This window comes from Rhea americana, unplaced genomic scaffold, assembly GCF_003343005.1.
Source record: "Rhea americana isolate MKP2758 unplaced genomic scaffold, rheAme1 scaffold_140, whole genome shotgun sequence".
NCBI lineage: Eukaryota > Metazoa > Chordata > Aves > Rheiformes > Rheidae > Rhea > Rhea americana.
The window spans coordinates 2,032,403-2,052,342 of NW_028185484.1; the positions used below are offsets into that span (position 1 = coordinate 2,032,403).

The 19,940-nt window shown below is 45.8% G+C and overlaps 1 protein-coding gene across 2 annotated transcripts in view; it reads left to right on the forward strand.

Moving 5' to 3' along the window:
* The first annotated feature begins 6 nt into the window (after window positions 1–6).
* Window positions 7–19,940, forward strand: part of RHPN1 (rhophilin Rho GTPase binding protein 1) — a 40,582-nt gene continuing 20,648 nt past the window's right edge. The window contains exons 1-3 of one of the 2 annotated variants that reach the window (XM_085298733.1): window positions 7–459; window positions 11,539–11,657; window positions 16,774–16,902. In XM_085298733.1, coding sequence (XP_085154859.1) covers window positions 364–459; window positions 11,539–11,657; window positions 16,774–16,902 — 344 coding nt within the window. In that variant the 5' untranslated portion in view covers window positions 7–363. The remainder of the gene's footprint in view (window positions 460–11,538; window positions 11,658–16,773; window positions 16,903–19,940) is intronic. The other variant, XM_085298734.1, reaches the window with a different exon arrangement.

Below are 19,940 nucleotides of genomic sequence, written 5' to 3' on the forward strand. Positions count from 1 at the left end.
CCCCCCACCCCCACCGAGGGGTTTGGGGCGGTGGGGTTTGATCGGGCCCTGGGGGTGACCCTCTGTCCTGCCCCACTGAGGGGTCTCGGGGCAGTGGGGTTTGTCCCTGCCCTGAAGTGACCCCCATCCCCACCGAGGGGTCTCAGCGCAGTGGGGTTTGCCCCTGCCCTGGGGTGACCCCCCACACCCCCATCCCACTGAGGGGTTTTGGGACAGCAGGGTTTACCCCTGTCCTGGGGTGACCCCCATCCCACCGAGGGGTCTCGGGGCAGTGGGGTTTGCCCCTGCCCCGGGGGGAAGGCCCTGGGGGGGCCGGAGCCGTCAGCCTTCTGCCCCGGCCCCGCGGATGCTGTGCCGCCGGAGATGCTGGCCCCCGCCGAGGAGAGCCTGGCTGGTGGAGGGGACGGGGACGGCAGCTTCGCCCTCCTGCAAGCCCTCAAGAGCAGCAGCGCCCGGAAGGTGAGGACAGGGGTGGTGGGATGCTGCAGGGGCTGAGGGGAGGAGAAGCACTGGCTGATGCTCCTTGGGACGTTTTGGAACTCTGTGTTGCTTTCTGGGCTCTACCTGCCTCCTCTAACAAAACAGGGACTGTCTTTGGGGCAGGTGGAAGTGCTTATGGGTGCTGCAAGGATGGATGGTGGTGCAGGTCCATTCTGGTCTTCYGACCTTGTTGGGATGTTGGGGAAAGGCCTTTCCATGGCCTCTGGGCTGTTTTGGTGCAATCGTGTTGATGCAGGATGAAAACTGGTCCAGTAGCCCATCTACAGAGGCAGCCCTGCATGGCTGTGTTACATGGTTTGTCATCTCTTAAAACTCATTCCTGCACCACTGCTTCCTCTGCCGACTCCTTCGCAAGCCTCCTGATGACTTTTTTTTTTTTATGTTTAATGCTCCTCTATTTTGGCTTTTTTCCTCCCTTTTGCCTGTAGGAAGCCAGTTCTGCCCAGCAGAGCGTCGTCTGTTCTCCCTCTTGCTGTTGGAGGTAACCAGCAGAGTGTTGTTCAAAGGCATGCTTTCCCATACAGGCTGAAGCTGCATGCGAGGAAAGTCTGCGTGCCCACAGCCTGACTTTGTACACTTGTGCTTTTTGGTTGCTTAGTGTGTGTGTGTGAACGAGCTGCCCTGTGAGATCAGGCTGATAACTCCCGTGGCGTCACTCGTTTAATTAGTAACAGCAGGGTGAAGCCAGCAGGGATTGTCCACAGGTTGCCACCGCTCCTGGTGCTCCCTGTGACTTTCCTTGGTGTCCCTCGGGTGTCAGCAGGGTATTGCACGCTCCTGTGACTGAGAGGGCTTTAAAGAGCACTGGTTGTTGTACAGTGGTGATAAGGCAGGTAAACATTGGCTTCTAGAATTATTTTAAGTGTCTCCCATTAGCCCTGTCCCCCATGAGGGAGCTTTGTAGACCTGCAGCGAGTTTTCCTTGTAATATGATCCCCTTTACAAGAATATAATTTTAAAAACTTGTTCTCCAACAGAGAGTTGCTGTGCASCACTCTGTTTCTGCAGCTCTTTGGCAAGAAAAAAGAAAACTTTGCTCAGGCTCTGCAGGTGTTTTTTTTTCCTGAGCAAGGGTTGAAACTGCAGCCTCTGCTAGACAAGGATCAATCTGATCTTGAGTCACCTGTGCTAATGTCTGGCCTTTCTGACTTCTGTTAAAGAGACTGCAACCTTAAACCAGGTTGGAGCTTACCCAGAGCCTTGTCTAAATAGCAGGTGCTACTTGATTAGCAGGACATCTTTTCCAATCTAGTCCACATATGGACATGCTGTTTTCCTTGTACGAGCAGTTGGTTTACACAGTTTGAACCTCTTGGATAGTAACACAGAAAAAAATGGCATAGGAAAATGTTGCAAACCATTTGGGGGGGGGAATTGGCAGAGGATATGCAGCATCTGTCATAACATGATTATTTTGTATTGAAAAAGCACCTGATTAGATTTYCTATTAGTGGTATCAGTTTAGGAAAGAAATTACTGTCATCCTTGCTAGTCACTTTTTACATTGAATGCATTGGAGGCTGTGGATGTGACTGCTCTGTGTTTATTCTTTTTGCAGAGGATTAGATATCACTGTGGTGGTTATCTTTTGCTGGGGTTAACATTCTGTAGCCAAAGATTTAATACATCTGTTTCCTGCTGGCCCATGCAGCTGGCACCATGCCCTGTCTTTCATGACATGCAGGCAGCCCTGTGCCTCCCCCTGCAATCTCCCCGGGGCTGTTGCAAGTTCCCAAAATGGAAGGTGTGGTTTCAGATTTGTGCAGGTTGAGCTGTTTGAAAAGCCAAATACTCTTATTTCTTTTTCCCYTTCTTCCCCTCCTCTCCCCCACCCGCTTTTGCTCAACATGTTACCCAACAGCCAGGACTTTTCTTTGGGAAGTTTAAAACCTTAATCCTCCATTCATTTGTTAAAAGGCTGTGTGATGTAACCATATTCTCAATAAAGGTTTTAGAAGTCTTAGCTGGTAATGTCTCCCACAGGAAAACAGCATTCAGCTGGAGTGCTTTATGAGATTAGTTTCATGATAGTGACTTTTATGTATAAACAGATGTGGGAGGTGGGGGGAGAAACATGTCTGTTGTGATATACCTGTTGTCTTGGAGTCACAGTGTATATGCTTAAAATGAACATGGTTGGGAGGAAATTATCCATAATCTTTTAAAAGAAGTATTTTYGTTTTCTTTTTGTGTATGTAGCAGTCTCCTGGATTTTTGTTTTGCTCTCTTTCCAACTCACTAATGCAGGCTAAACCAGGGTCACTTGGCCACTTGTTCTGTGTGGGCCTTGTTCAAAAACTCATGGACTGCAAAGGGTAATAGTAATCCCAGCTGACAGCTCTGACTATTGAGATAGTAATGCTTTCACACTATTCAGAATGATTTGGAAATACTATAGCAGTGTAGAGTTTGAAACTGCTGTAAGTTGCCCTACTTCACTGTSAGTTTTCCATCTGTTGGACTATCTTTGCAGACTCTGCTTGGAAACATTCTTTTTGGAGACAAAAAGAAAAACTTTACGTGTGCATATGTTGGAAAATGTTACTGCTACTGAGTGTCTTCACGGTGCATGAAAGAGAGTACCTGCAGCCTTGAGTCAGAGCTCTTTAAGCAATTGCTTGATAAAACTTGCAAGGTAGGAGTGGGCTGAGGTTACAGCCTGAGGGCTGCAAACCCTTGATCTGTGACCCCAATCCCACAAGCTGTGTATCTCTGTTAATAACAGCGGTGGTTTGTATGCCACAGCAGTGAAGAGTGTCAGCACATCCTAATACAGCCTTCCACACTTCCATTCTGTAGAAGTTGGTGTGTCATCTTTGAGCTCCTACTTGTCAGCATACAGGAATTTGACTTTTTCTAAAGTGTAGAGCTAGTGTTGATATTCTGTAATGTGTAATTTGGCCAGCTTGCACAGGATTCAAGAAGGAAGAGCAAATAGAGTTAAGAGGTGTCTTTCACGTGGAAAACTTGCATTTGTTCTCTGAATGTTGTCTGAACTACACTTGCTGTTGACTTCTGTTTCCTGACCCTTCCAACCTTTGAGCTTCAGCTGTTCCTTCATCATTCCTGCTGGAGTTCCCGGGAATGGTTCATGAACAAAAATTGATGGTTTCCTTGTGCACTTGCACTCCTTTGCATGCTATTTTAATTGCATGGAATATGCAAACCAGCAGTGCTGGAAAGATTAGTTGCTCTGTGGTGTTGAATTCTGTATGAGCTTGTGCCTGAGACTYACTGAACTGAGAGCTCTGAAAGTTGGAGACCTTTAGAGTTAGCAACAAAATAAGTACACCATTGCCACAGTTTTTCCATTGCCTCTGAGCCCCAGTCCTATCTGGAGTTCCCTCTTGGATGACAGGGAATTTAGATGACATGAACCGTTCAGTCCACAAAATCTGCTGTGGCTGCCRGAGTATGCTATTATTTGAAGTGTTCCCTCATGGCGAATCAAGCTGACTTGTCAGGCTCATTTTGTAGCCTGCTTTGCTTTGGCTCAATGTTTTATATCCTTGCTGCCGAGCTCCCTCCGCAGTGTTTTCTCTGTGCTGGTCGTATTGTGCAAACAGAAGCAGCACCTGGGGTAGCTTTTGGAAGTAGCAGGGGTAGAAAGGAGATGAGACGGAGGTGAGTCATGGAGAGCCAGACTTGAGTAGATCTCTTGGGATTTTGTCCAAGAGGGGTATTTCTGCCTGGAGCAACTAACTTTTAGTGRCTGATCAGTATGACGAGGAAACAAGACAATATTCGAGAGGTCAACTGAATGAAATCATCACAGGTTGTCTGAAGGTAGAAGTGAACCACATCCTGTTAGTTCCCTGGGGAAAGRTTGGATAGTAACACTTTGATGCTACATGACTGCCTCCCTTGAAAGAAAAAAAAATGTAATAACCTGTCTGTTCCCTTGAAGGGATAATTTATAAGATTCTTTTTAAGAAAAAATTCCCCAAGACTGAGGGTCGTGTCCTAGACTGCTGCATAATGAAAATGCTGAAGGGAGTTGGAGAGCTTCAGGGGGTATAGCAATGTAAGCTGAGCATCTTGGGTCACTTCGTTAAATCCAGCTGGGCTATGCTGAAGCACTTGGCATCTTCTGAGTCAGGCCCTCTCCGTTTCCACTGCTCGGACTAATTCTGCTGTTTGATTTCCTGAGCTCTGTTTTTTGGCATCGTAAACTGTGTTGCTCTTCGTTGTAAGATTTGATAAGGCCAACTTTTGGATCAACACCAAGAGTGAGTGAAGTTAYGAGCCTGTGTTGTCTGGCTCTGAGTGGAGATATGCTGCCACACATGTGCGGTGTGTGATCTTGACTATAAATCTTAGGGCAGATAATTCKTATCTTAAGAATGGGTGCTACCCCACTGAAAAAGGAGGGAGTTATGGAAAATGCCTGATTTCTCTGAAACCCTGGTTCACCCCTTGCTGACACATACTGCTGGTCAGTGCARTGTGTGTGTGTGTTTATATCATGTGGTAGTGATACAGGACCAGCTGGTGCCTCACTATCCTACAGCATTATCCTATAATGTCTGTCCTTGGGCACATGTGTTTTATATACTTGGTAATGAATCTGCAGCCTAGGTTGGCACTACGTCTCATCTTATTGTGGTATCTTGGATGTATCCTGTTCGTACATGTGAATTAAACATTTTGGTTTCACCAGCTGTTCTGTGGACACTATTGAGCCTTTCTAATTTGTAACACTCCTGGTGATGAGTGTTTTGTGACTGGAAAAAGTCTTAAACATTGCTGTGTGGTCCTTCCAGCTCTTCCATTTCAGTCCCTGTTCCAACAGTTGTGCTATGGAGACCTTTCATGATGCAGCCAAACTATAGCTTTACAAGTAGCTCTTGCTGGATTTCAGTTTAGGTTGTAACTAATCTCATAGCAACATATCCMTTTCTGATTTCTATTGAGTAGGTCCATGCCTGGTTTATACAAGCATGATCCTGAACTGTGTGCACTGCTGCAGACAAGGATTCAGTGGCCACTTCAGCAACAGAACTTGCATTTTCATTTTTCTGTTGCTTGTAACTGTAGCAGCACATCCTGGGATCATGTTTTCCTTTCTCAGATGTGTCATGCTGACAGCTCACAGCCATCCTTTGATTGCTTAATATGCTTGGGTTTTGCTGTTCCCAAGTTGCCTCCAGCTGCCAAGTGCCTATTTTCATAGCAGAAACGCTACAGCAGAAATCAGTCCCTTTGTGCTTGGCTTTGCTCTTTGGACTTGCTGGCATCCACCTCTTCCAAAGGGTGATTGCAAATTTGTTGAGTGCCAATAACAAAGCTGGAAGGCAGTGGCCTTCCTCTTGCACCAAGGGCACAAATTAAACACTAGGTGTGCCTCATCATGAGACGCATCTTGTCTCCTTCTCTTCACAGTTACTGGAGACCAGAAGTGCAAAGTATATGTGACAATCATCTCAACAAACATTCCCTAAGGACTTCTTTATAAGAGAAAGCCTAACCATGTAATTGCCCTATTTAACACCTCACATGGACATTCATAMACTGGAAGAAGTGTTAGCTTTGGGAGTTAGCAGCACAACAGCATCRTTGTATGTTCCCTGCAAAGGCAGAGAGTTTAAGCTGTCAGAAACTCTAAGATTGATTGTAAGGGAACATACTTGTTTCCTCTTCCTCTGGAAGAGGCTCTCACCTCTTCCTCCTTGCCTGAAGGTATAGCCTGAGCACTTCTTGTAACATAGTTGTCCTTGCACATTGAGTGTTYGATGTGGTATTGGCAGATTTCTTCTGCACACAGAATGGCCTTGCTACAGTAATACTGGCTCTAATCCTCCTTTGTCAGAAGCAATAAACTTTAGAGCGGGATACAAGTCGTGTAACTTAATGACCCACACCTCATTTGTTTTCCTGGCTTTCTTAACATATGTTGCACTCAGTGCACATACACTCTGTGCTGTTCTGACTGCTTTATAGGTGCTACACAATTTATGGCCTCTTGTTGATGGAGGAGTTCAGTGCTCTCTTTACCTAGTTTAAAGCCTTTTAGGATGGAGTTCTAAAATGTCATGTTCAACCTGGCTTTTCATTTGGCTGCTTCACAGGCACCCAACTTTATTCTTGTACCAATGTCCACGGGTATGCCTGAAAGCCCAAGAAACTGTTTGAAAATAGCATGCTTTTTTTCTYCTGATCTTGAAGGGTTTATCTCAAGAGTTTGTGCAGAGGAGAATTAAGCAAGCAAGTAGGTGGAAAAAAAGCAAAGTGTGGCAAAGTCCCTAAAGGCAGCAAGTCTGAAGGCCCTGACTTGACATCCTCTCAAGGCTTTGCTATTACATCAGATGCTCTAATACCTGACTTTCTGGTAGCTTTTTGCTGCTGGCTTAAAAGCTTGCATGGGAATTGATAACTGTCTCATTAAATCTGTTTGAAAAGACAGGCTGTGTTCAGCTGGAACAAAACCTTGTGGTTGTACAAATGGCTTAGTTTGGCTCTTGTGGGGAGAAGTCTGGGCAGATCTGAACACAGTGCCACCCTGATGTTGGAGTGTCTGCTCCCCAGCTGCACCAGGGCTTGCAAGCCTTCCTGGAAGGCAACTCCTTTGTGTGTGCATGAAAGCCAAAGTGATTGAATTATTGKGAGTGCTTCTGTGTTCAGATACTTGAGCAATGGTCTCTCTGATCAGCTTTGCCTTCCAAAGTCACTTTGACACTAGTGACTTGAGTTTTGCCCTCCTCCTTGGTGCTGTCTCAAGTTGCATCCAGGAAAAGTGAGAAACTGCCAGGTTGATTAATTATACCCCTTAATTGTTTGTAGTGAAGAGATTTTAATGCTTTCTTTGAATGTCATGTGGAGCCATCCTGATGGCTTTTCATGCCATTCTGCATCTCAGTTCTGCCATAGCTTTCCTCCTGTACTCTTGTCTTGCCTCCAGACAATATCTTGTCTGCAGCCRAGTGCTTGGCACTCCTGCATGGTTTGGGGTTGTTCTTCTACTTGTGCCTTTTTCTTCCGTGATTTGTCCTTGACAATTCTTTGGGTCTCATGCCCATACACTCATGTAGCTTTTGCTTCTCTTCCCCAATAAATCCTAAAATCYTCTGACTGATTCCAACTAAACTTTTCGAAGTGTTAGAGAGGTCTCAAAGATGATGAAAATTCCTGTAGGAGGAATAAGAACTGGAGGCTGAGAAGAAAAGATGCTTTCCGCCTCCCTCCCACACAGGCCAAGGGAAGGCAGGATCTCTGCTCTGCTGCCTTGTTCCAGGCTTTGGGCTGACCACAGCATTTCTGTATGCTACTGGTGTGGGGGAGCTGCCACTGAGATTGCAGGCAGGGAGCTGGAGTTACTGTGGTATGGGGGAGAATGCTGCAAGGAACAGGCTTTTAGCTTGCTTCTCTGAGCAGCGTATATATCGTTCCCCCTCCGTGCCAAGGATTTGCTGAGGATGGCTGTTAGTGCAAATCCAGAGTTTAGCTTGACCCAGTAAGAGATTTTCTCCTTGTCCTCTCCAAGCTCAGTACAAGGTCTCTGCTTCTCCAGGTGGACTCTGGAGCTGCAGAAGCACAGCTGGCTCTTTTCTCCTTCCAGCAGTGCTGCAATATGGCCAGTGCCTGGTTTTCTCCAACAGGTTGAGAAACTGCTGTTGAGCTTGTCCTGCTTTGCTCTGATTTTTTTTTAATGGCTCCTGGAGACTTGCAGGCTCTGGGGAGAGAGGAGGTTTGGATCCCATTCACTTGCATGTATTTGGATATGTCTGTGTACACCCGTTTGGTCTGCATGCCTCTGGAGCTGACAAGCACAAGGCAGCTGTCGTCTATAAATGTGATGGGTTGTTGAGACTAATAAGCAGCCTTTTCCTTAAGCAGCCTTTTCCTTACTACTCCTTTTTCCGCTTTTGAACCTGCATACACCAAATTACAGTTTAATGTTGTGTGCTGTATGGGGAAACAGGGTTGAAGGCAATGTTTGCAATCTTTAAATGCTGAAAGAAGCACTYCTAAAATGCCTTGGAATAAGTCTGTATGAAGAGCTCCTTTCCAGCCATCCTTCTCAGTGTGCATGACCAGGTTAGTTCTGAGCTCAGCCTTTTCTGCTGCCTGTATAACAGCCTTCCTACCCTGTTCTTGTCCTGCTTCTGCTGCTTTGAAAACTGAACCTCTGTTTTGATTGCAGGCCTGCTGGTTAAAAGCAGTAAGTCAATGAACAAAACCACTCTCTGACACTCATGTTGAGGCATCCGCAAGTTCTGAGTTTGTTTTTTCAACCAAATCATGAGCCTCTGCATCCCTCAAATGGACTGTACTTCATTCTTTGCAGGTTCTCTTGAACATGGTTGCCAAGAGAGGCTTGTGCTGTCTGCTTTGCTGCTTGGTATTTGGATTTGAATAGCACTTGCCTGCTGCTTGCAAGTGCCTTTTTCAGCTATCATCCAACTTGTTCTCTTTTGAGAAAACMTGGCATGATTTACCATTGGTGTGGGGTTCCTCATCCTTCTCTATTTTTCTTTCTTTCCCCAGGGAGAAACTCAAGAAATTGAATGTGTGCAGGAGATGGATGGGTTCCCCCATAGTGTATCTAGAAATTGGACCTTTCAGATGAGAGTATTTGTTCCTCTGACTCTTAGAATTGAGATTTGTGCAGCAGTTGGTGTTACCCTTAATGTCCTATTTAACTGTTCTTCTAGAATAATCAGTGTTGTGTTTCCAGCTTGCTCCTTCAGCCTCAAGTAATTGCAACAAATTCATGGATTACTGGAAAACACTAAGCCTGTAGATTTAAAGACCAGATGGAGTGACTTTGATTCCTCAGTCTCTATTGTCAGATTTGACCTCATGCTTGGTACGCTTAAATGAAAATTTCCATGTTATCCCAGGAACACTTTTGAACTGGACACCTCTTGTTTGACTGTGAATATGTTCAAAATAAATTGTTTCTTACAGATGTTTAGCCTGAATCATGTTTAAAACACAATTTTTCATTCCCTACAAATCAAGGCAGGTCTCTTATGTTTCTTTTTTTTGAGTGAGGAAGAGTGTGGGTTTCTTTTCTCTCTTTTTTTTTTTTTCCCTTTCCTACCATTTTAGCATTCTAGAAAAAGCACTTGAATCCTTTCTAAGAAATTACTTGTTCTTCCCAGAATCTCCCTGGGAGGATATGAGATCCTCAGTATTCCTAGAAATGTGACCAAGTGTTGCCGAAGCCATTGGATGTGAGACTGTTGCAACCCATCCTGCTGGATTTCCCAAGCAGCACTGCCTTTGAGCATGGTAGGGAAAAGTGGCTTGGTGAATCTCACCAAGGGTTTCCTCTATGTAGATGAATTTAGCGGAGATGCTAGTTTTGGACTGGACAAGAGCATGGACTATTGGAAACAGTAGTCTAGCAGCACCCTTCAGAGTCTCTTAGATGGCAAAATCCCTTCTTAAGGTGAAGGGGTCCCCAGCAATGATGAGGGAGGTAAAGCATAGTGTCAGTCAAACTGAGGATTGAGGTTCTCTAAGGGAAATTAGAGGTTAGAGTAGTAGCTCTAACTAGTAGTAGCTCAGTTTTAGTGCTATAGTGAGTCCTTAATACTGCCTTGAAGGGATCTGCCTACAGTTAGAGGAGGCTCTGCAGCAGATCGGGGTGAGGCTGCTGTGCTCCTCAGACACTTAACATAGGGCATTTTGCATCCTTCTATTGGTCTTGGCAATACTGCCAGCATCAAAGGCATGCGCTTTGCAGTGGTGTGAGGAAAAGCAGGCTCCAAGGTCTCCATCTACCTAAACTGACCAGCCTTCTACCCTTCCAAATGGGCTTTTTATCCAGGGAGCTCTTAGGGGCCCGTTCCAGCTGTCTGAGCTGTTCCTTGCACAATAGAAATCGTCTGTGCTTGGGTAGACCTTTTGTGGCACTGTTTTCAGAGGCCCTTTTCTCAGCAGTGTTTCTGCTTGGGGCATCCCGTAGTAACCTTTTGCCCTTGCAAGACAGAAGGATATTACCATCTGTTATTTCCTGAAGTTAGAGATTAAACATACTTCCCTGTCTGCAGAAAGTCTGAGCTGTAGCAAATGAGGCAGGGATGGAATTAATTTACTGCTTTGTGTGACTTGCTTCTCCATCACGTGAACTCTTGACTTGCTGCCTAGACCTGATTCCTTTGTAGCCAGCAAGAGTTGTGAGCACTTGTAAATGGCAGGATCACATCTATTTCCAGGATCACATCTATTTCCAAGCTCTAGGGTTTTGTTGAGCTCATTTGCAGTATGCCCTCAGGATGGCTGTCTTGCCATCTGGATACAGCACAAATGTTAAGACCCTGGAAAAGAGATGTCTAGTTTCTGTATTGCTTCACTGTTGTATCTGGGAAGCTGTTTCCAAGTACCTAAGATTGTTGGAAGCAACAGGCAATATTAGGTGATAAAACTTTCTCAAAAGCTGTGCTGCTTCCTGGGATGCTGGACTCAAAACACCTTTGGTATGCAGCTCTCCAGGGCCGTACAACTGCATAAAGCAACAGGGCATCTGAAATATGGCACTACTAGCGACATTCTTAAGCGTAGTTGTCTGAATGGCATTGGTCTAGTGCTATGGGGTAGCAAATCTTCCGAGGAAATCAGGGTGAAGAGGACGTTCTTCTGTCYCTAGCTATAGCAAGGGTCTTGCCACGTGCTCTCGTGCAGCATGCATCTAAACCCCCTACAGAGTCGGCRGCTGGCTGCTGTGCGGCGATCTGTCCCCAGGCTTAAACAACGCATGTTGCTCCCTTGTGCCAAACCTGGCTCTGTTCTGCTGCAATTCGAGCTTGCTGCTGCTCCCAGCCACAGCTTGGAAACGAGTGTGGGAGGGTTGTAKCACAAGCCTGCAGCCCTTGTCACCCTGAACTTTTTATGCCCTAATGGCATTGTCTTGGCTATTGTGGGAGACAGCAAGAAAGATGATCCGTGTCCACAGGAAGAAGCACAAAGCCTCCGTGCATCATGTGTTCACGGTGCTGCCTGGGGACGATGCAGAACCGGGCAGGCCCACAGGTGCCTGGTTATGGGGAAAGCTGCTGTTGTGCTGTATGAGACTGTGATGCTCTTTCTCAGCAGGGCTGCGATCCCTTTGCACAGACCCAGCGCAGCAAGCTGCAGCACCGCCGTGCCCGAATTAACCAGCAGATCAACAAGGAGATGAGGATGCGAGCAGGGGCAGAGAACCTTTTCCGGTGAGTCCTGCYGCCCAGAGTGTTGGTCTGGTCCTGGGGGGGGGAAACATGGTCTCACGCTGCAGGGGGGAAAGGGGATGCAAAACTGTGTCATACTGTGCTGTGTAAGCAAGCCATCATTTGTCCAGACAGCACCTGCTATTTTAATGCTTGTTCTGAGAGAGAGGAAATTTCTAGTTTATTGCTTTTCATTTTTTTGAGACACGAGTTCATCTCCTGCTTGGATGAGGCAGACTGTCAGACCCCAAAGTGCACAGGAAACAGCTGCTTTCTACTCTGATAACTCTCCTATGTCTTCCAAGTGCCCTCYTCTGCCCCAGTGTCACTAYAGACAGACTTATCTCTGCTTTCTTTGGCATGCCTGATCTCCTTTCTTCCGATCTGTTCAGCTGTTTTGCTTCTATCCCACAGGCTTTAGGAAGAACTTATCCAAGTTACCTAGAAGACACTCCATTATATCAGTGTTTGGGAAGTGATGGATGCTGTCACTCCTGTGGCTGTGTCTTGCTCTGGGTTTGCTCTGTTTTTTTCCTTGACTTTGCAGCAACTTTCCTGAATGCACTTGCACTTTTTTCAGTGCAATACTGATGTTAAGCATCTTTACCATGCTATTGAATAGTAGCTGCTATAATTTCCTGGAAGCCTGTTACATATCAGGGTGCAAGTGGATGAAATAGTGGAAGCAAATGTTGAATTGGGATTGAGSTCTGAATATGTAGGTGCTGTTTGATACCCCCAGCAAGTTGCTCAAATTCAGCTTTAGCAAAAATTGTCCCGGTACTTCCACCAGGGCAGAATCTGTCTGAAAGCTCACATATTACATAGCTTTAGTCCAGTGGGAGCCAGCAGCTCTCCTTTCCTGTTAGGAGGATGCATGCGTGAGGTTGTGCAAAAGCTGAAATGTTTGAATGGCTTTCAGATTGCAGCTGGTCCAGCTCAGGTAGATCCAATTGGTTACTGCCTTCCCCTGCAGAGTGGTCATGATAGAAGCATGATGCATGTGCAGGGYTTTTTCAAGCTATTTTGTCTTTTCTAGCTGAATTTTTTTTGTTGTTGTTGTTGCTTTTGTGTACATCATGTCTATATAGGATATCTGAGCAGACCTGCCCATGTGTGCACACAGGGCAGGTCTGTGTTAATACAAGATAGTGTCAGAAGGCTGCTCTAAATTTGCTTATGAACAGRCTCTCCAGCTGTATATTTTATACCACCCTGGGTATCACTTTCCTCTTCCTAAAAAAAAAAAAAAATCAATCTAATTTTATTTCCCCAATTTTATCAGTTTGAGTGATAGCATTACTGATGCATGCCTGTTGCACCTGAAAAAAAAAGGAAGTTATAGCTATACCAGTGACCTTCAGCAGGAGACCTCATCTTACAGGCAAATGAAGTYAGCAGTGGTGCCCTGAAGAGCTCTGATCCTGGGGAAGTTGAGGTGCYGGCCTTGTTCACCTGCAAAAGCCGGGTTCTGGAGCTGTACAGCTGCCCCATTGCATCTACTGCTTTAGTTGGTTGGGATCTTGCAAACTGTAAAACTRCCATGCCTCATCTAATTAAAAAGGCCTTGAAATCCTGATGTGTGAGCCATTCTACACAACTCCYCTTTACAAAAACAAGGGGAAATGTGCTGCCTCAGCAGGAGCGAGCCTGGTTATGGTTTTTGGTGTAAACAGCGTGAATCAGAGCTGCACGGTGCTTGCTGCTTTCCAYGAAGGATTTGGAATGTGGGCAGCAAGCGGCTTTCCCTCCTCCCGTGCAGTGCGAAGGAGAGCTAAGAATAATGCAAAACATGGGCATCTTAATTACTTGTCCAAGGAGGGAAGGGAACACCCCTAGCAGGGCAGAGGCAAAATGTACTGATGAGGCATTTTATTTTATTATTTTTTTTTCTGCTGGATCAGCAGTCTGAATGTCCCTTTTGGTAGCAGCAGCTTCTCTTCCTTTCAGAAGTTGACTSTGGCCAAGTGATATGTGAATGTCTGGGCACTTCACATTTCAGAGCTTGTGAAACTGGGCAATCTGGAGAAGAATCAAGTTTGTCCCTGAAATTAAGGGTGTGGGGGGGGGAGGGAAGGGGCGTGAGGAGAAACTATGTTGTAAGACTCAAAGGGTGGTTGTTCAAGAATTCTAGGCTTGGGCTGCTCTGAGATTTCCTTTAAATCTATCTGGGCAAATGTTACATGCAAACAGGAGAAAACCGATTTGCCAAGCTTAATGCAGAGTTTGCAGCTGGAAATGGGGAGGCAAAGAAACCAACGTGTTCAACCTATAGTCAGGAAGGGGGGGAAAAAAACAGATGTAAAAAGAAAAACTCCACTTCTGAGTGATTCTATTTGGTATATCAGTCCCCTTTCCTGAAGAGGTTGCTATGAATGGTGTATTGGAAAAATGCACGTGGTATTTGCTCAACTCTGTAAGGGCTTTTGTTTGCTAGATAAATAAATGGGCAGAGGCAGCGGAAACCCTTTCCATTCTTGTACAAATACTGCAGCTCAGCTAAGTAATCAGGGAGATAAAGGTGTCGCCAGTATACCAATTTCTTTAATTTTTTTAAAAAAAGTTCAGAGTTAGCAAAGCAAATCTTTAGTGACTTTAACAAAGAGGTTGATTAAGATATATGGACTCTATGTGCTTGTAAGGAGATCAGTGTGTGCGCTGTGCAGACAGCGTGAGCCTAGGTAAGTGCAAATTTGCTCCAAGCAAACTTCACCATTGATAAGCAATGACTGCTCACTAAATTACCTCTGTGAAAGGTACTGTGTTCTCAGTTCCTGCAAATGGCACTTGTAGAAGGCAAACTGAAATGCCTAAAGCAAAACTAGACCCTAAAGTCAAAGTCCAGACTTGCAAACATTCACTGTCTGAACTGGATAACAAGCAAAGCTGCCTTGGAAGGAAAATAAATAAATAAATAAATAAAATACATGCACATGCATAAACCTTCAGAGTAAAATCAGGGTTCTGAGGCTGAAGACTCTCTTCTGCTTCAAAGGAGGGGGTGAAAGCACTGATTAGAAATATGTAATGGTTATGCACAGATGTAACTGATATGAGTCAGTTATAAAACAGCACATAGAAAACATAGCTTTTGTTAACATTAAAAAAAAATGTTGCTGGCTGAGAGCCAAAAGGAAGAATTTTATTCAACCCTGTAATGAAAGAGATGCGCCTCTGTGTTCTAGAGGAACTACAATATGTGAAGGACAAAAATGGTAATTAAATACTGTTATATGTGGAAAGGGGGTGGCCACTGTGTTGATACTGTACAAGAAATTGCAGAAATGCTGAAGGATGTTTAAATGAAAGTGGCTGTGGAGATCTTTAGACCTGGTCTGGTTTGGTTTTGTTTATTTAAAAGAGAGAAAAAATATGTATTGGTCTTTTGGGAATCCCAGTAAAGGAGGGGCGAAGAGAGGGATACTAATGGGCCAGAGTTTTAAAAGAAAAATGGTACAGCCCCGTAGAGTGTCCTGAGCCAGGTCAGGGCAAGGCCACTGAAGGACGCTATCAATAAAGAACGAGTCGATGGTAATGCGTTCGTTATTGGGTCCCCAAAGGCCAGAGGAGAGCGTTACCCTGGCCAAGCAAAGCTCGTGTGGGTGGTGTTTTTACTGCACTCCGCTGGGGCCCAGTGTGATTTAGTGCAAGCGGCTAGAGCACATTTCAGCRGACAATTGCACGCTGTCAGCTTTCTGCTGCCGCTGGGTTATCTCTCCCTGCTTTCTTTCAGAGCAGATAAGAAGRGTATAATCAGCCTGGAAGTTTGTCTTGCTGGAGCAAGCAACTCACTGCAGCTGAAATCAATCCTTGGTGTTTATCCCCTGACACCCAACAGAGGAGGGGGGAGGGTAGGGCCTGTCACTACTCATGGGTGAACATGGCAGGCCTCTCTTGCAGAAGGGTTACTTGCACCCAAAGAGAGCCTTTTCCTGCTGAAACTGAGGCCTAACCTCCTAGGCTTCCCTTATTTGATATAGAGGAGTGTTCATAATCAAATCTGAACCTATGCTGGCCATGACTGTAGCTAGAAGCAGAGATAGGAGGAGTAGAGTGAAGGGTCAGTGCAGACACTATYGATTGGTCTGGTGGAAGAAGCGTCAGATTAATCCAAGTAGGAATTAGTCCTGTTATGAGCTGTGCAAAGCCTCAGCCTCCATAGCACGGAGTGAACAAGGCAGAAAACATGTCCAAAAACATGCTGCTGAGATTTGATTTCTCTCCCTCCACATCTGTACTCTAGTGCTCTGTACCATTTGTATGCCCCCAGCCTGTTATTCTTGATTTCAGTTCTACCCCAACTTTTTAAATGGCCAAACTGAAATATTGGAATAGGCACCCAGAGAAGAACGTAAGTTTTTCTCAGCTGCGTGAAAAGTGAGGTGGAAATAGCTGACTGACTGTCAGGTGGGACCTTTAGAGTGCTGGATGCTTGTTCTTCCCTCTCTGGGCTTCTGAGCAGAGATCCTGCGATGGCCTGTTTGACAGCTTGACTGAAGTTTTGGCTGCTCCTGCATACTAAACATCCTGATTATTGGCCCCCACCATTAGTGATAGTTAGGAAGATGAGGAGGAAACATTTGGAAACTGTCTAGTTTCTAGTGTCCTCTGTGCTTCTGCTGCCAATCAGAACCATAAATCCCAGGGCACTCTGAAGCCTGAGAGGGATTAAGTRCCTGTCCTTTCCAGTGTTTCTCTTCAAAACAAGTCTGATCGAATTCGAGGTCACATGTGCATCTCTCTTGCGGGTAGTTTGGGAGCTTCCTGTAGCGGAACAGTTCCCTAGAGCCTGATGGAGGTTGTCTTGCTTTCTTGTTTGGGGACACTTAGAGGAAAGAAACAGACTGTAAGARCAAACAAAAGTTATCATCTGGGGCTTCTCCTTCTACCCTGGAGCCATGCCAAGCACTCAACCACCCAGCGCAARTGGGATTTTAAGGACATCAGAAAGCACTTCCAAACCAGTGGAGAAACCGTGGCCCTCTGGGAGGGTTTGGACAGGTGCTGCATGGGGCAGGGAAGAAGGAATAGCATCCTATGGTCAGATAAGTTAATTGATATTTATCAGCACAGGCTAGATTCATGGGTGAATTTTGATCTGTGCGTTACTGTTTTCCAGAGCTACCAGTAACCATAAAGTAAAAGAAACAGTTGCCTTGGAACTTAGCTATGTGAACTCCAACCTACAGTTACTGAAGGAGGAGCTGGAAGAGCTGAACAGTTGCATGGACGTGTACCAGAATGACAGGTACGTGGAGCTGCCAAGCAGGCCAGGGAGGTTGCTTCGGCGTGGGAAAAGTGGTTTGTTCAGTTGGGATGTCTTTCTTCTTTTCCTTTCTGCCTTGCATGCTATTTCTTTTCCCCTCTAGRCATTGCAGGACTGATGTCCTATCAACACTAAAGTCAGGCTAGGTGTTTGGGCTGCAGCGGATCTGCATCCGCTGAGAAAAAGCTTAGAAATTTTCTCCACTTTGGAGAGAAGTTTGTCTTGCAGCTGTCTGATGGGGATGGAGGCTTGGACTGTGGTGGTGGGAAGGAGATGTGGTCCCTGGATGCTTGCTAAGCATCCTGCTACCTGGGCTAAGCTGTGGGCAGCTCCTCCTAGAAGAGCAAGGAACAGCACAATCTTGCTTCTACCCCTCACTGCTTCCCCTTGTGCCTGTTGGTCTACCTCCCTGATCTGACCAGAGTTTGATGCTCTAGCAGGAAGCAAGAGTTGGTGGCTGGAGAGTAGGAAAGGGATAAAGCACTAGCTACAAGCTGAAAGTATTTACTCTTTCCTCCTGGAAACCTCCACTGCTTAATCTCTAAAACTGCAAGGAGACTGACCCTGACTGTTTTTCTTAGTGTATATTTAGGATGTGTTTTGGGATGGGTGGTGCATCTCAGGATTCTGATATCCCAAAGCCAGGAGCAGTGGGTAAATAGGCATTTTTGGGACAGAAGTACCACGTGAGTGATGAGCCCCCCAGAGTATGATTTTTCCAGCAGGTAAAACTGAGTATTTAACAGAAGCAATTAAAAGCATGGCTGTTTAGGTGCCCAGCCTCCTGGTCTGACTGCTCCTGAAATGGGTTACTCACTTGTTTTTATTTTCCTATAGAGGGTGTTACATTTTTCTCTCTTTCCAAGGTTAGACCTTTTATTAATCGAAGTGTGTTGTTTCTTTGAAATGCTTACCCAACGACTTCATCTGTTTGACTCACCGGAGCGGTAATCCTAGCACGCTAGCCAGCAGCAAGCTAACGTGCCAGGACTGCTCAGCAGAGCTATTTATCTGGGTGAGAAAGGAAGAGATCCCCGAGGCAGAAAAGATCAGGGACGCTGCAGCAATGTGGGAGCTGCAAACACTCCTTCCCTTCTGAAGACAACTGTGTGGCAGGTAGATGTACATAGGAGATGCATCTTGCCCCAAAACACGGTGGTCCGCAGGAAGGATTGCTGTGCTGCTGAGGAGAGAAGGAGGTGTCACTGTGTGGAAAGACTAGGAAAACTTCAGTGATTCCGTCCTGTAGTTTGATGCAGCGCTACTGACTGCAGAACCAAGGCAATCTGGACGTAGAACTGATGTACAAGGGATGCAGGGGAGCAAGGGCTAGCTTTGGTATGGAGAAAAAGCTGAGGGAACCAGGTTCTCCATCACCCTTAAGCGTTCGCTGTGCCCAGGGGATCTGCCGCAGCCTCTGAGCATAATCCTAGGCATTTTCCTTCTTCCCAGCAATAGTTTGGGGAAGTTAACTTGCAGGGCTGAATTCTCCCGTGAAGCAGGCTTCTTCCCCAAGCTGTTTCCTAGTAGGGATGCTTGGCCTTTCTAACCTACCTCGTGTTTGCTGTGGCTTAAAGAGCAAGCGACAGCAATAACCCCAAAACTCAGCACAGGCCAAACAAAACCCCCTTTGTTTGCTCTGTCGTATTCAATTCAAGCTGAAATCTCATTAGAGAATGARTGATAACCACTTTTTCGTACTAATTATATCTCTCAGGAGGCTGTTTATTCAGTGACCAAATGAGGACGAACAGGCCAAGTATTTTCCCATTGCCAGATTTTTGCAACTTTTTTTGCCTCCTCTCTTTCCTGGACTCTGACATGCTAACGGCTCATTGGTTATTTCTAGAGCTAACGAGAGGGGTTTAGGCAACGTACTGTAAAGCCAGGCTGGTGAGGGCCTCCTGACCCCTCTCCTATCTCATACTCTGCTAAGCCCCTCTTGTCTCTTCTCCCCCCTGCAAGGCCAAGTGTTCAGGGACATCRTAACACGGCTTAATGCGTAGGGTGAGGAACACCTCTGTGGAATAAGCAAGTGTTGGGAATCATTTGTGTCTGTGTTCCTGAGGCTGAYATGAGCTGCAGGTAGGTTCTCATCTCAGTATACCAGAGCTGAGCTATGGGAATGTGGGTTTCCGGGCAAAGAGTCTGGATGCAGCAGGTCTCTATGTGCAGTTTGGAATAAGTTCTTTGCTCCTGCTGCAGAGTGAAAGAGCTGCARTCTTCCATGTGCTCAAGGCCCTGCTGCTGGTGCAGACCACTTCATTTCTGGGCTACAGAAGATGAAAATAGCAGCTAAAACCTCCAAAGGATGGTCCTTCCTGKCTGTCATCCTACAACCATGCAATGCTGCTTTGCTCCATAGATGACCTCTTTTGTTTTCTTTCCTTAGTGTTGAAATACAAACCACTACTCAGCTGGGTATTGCCAGAGTCTTCATAGTCTTTAGTGTTTTATAAGTATTGAGCCAGCTCTGTGATAAGGGCTATTATTAGACAACTGGTTTTAATAGATGCAGAAAATTTCAATATTAGACATAGCACTGCACCTCTGAGCAAGTCCTTATCAGTGATGAAGCCCAGATTAGCATGTGGGAGTTCATGAATCCATGACCTGCACTCAAATCATGCCCATTTCCCAAGAGCTGTTAATTAAAACAGATCTGTCACTGCAGCCAATTTGGTTGCTATTATATTTGTTACGGAGATAAAACCAGAAGCTGGAGTAATAACAGACTGATAATTTCAGGCTGTCATCCCTGTGCACCTTTCCCGGTGACCGGCAGTGCAGAATTGCTGCTTCTGCCTGYGGGAAGTGCACTGTTGTTCCCAGCATCACGTTTACCAGCACAAATCACATCTGGCTTCCTTTTCCAAAGCAGAGTCTGGTCCTCTTTAGTTTTGCCCTTCGGTAGGAACAGATTATACCTAGGGCAAAGAGTGTTCTCCCGTATAACCTGTAAGCTACTGCTGGCACAGGCAGAAAAGAAAAAGGAGATACAGCACGGGATTGGTTTTGGG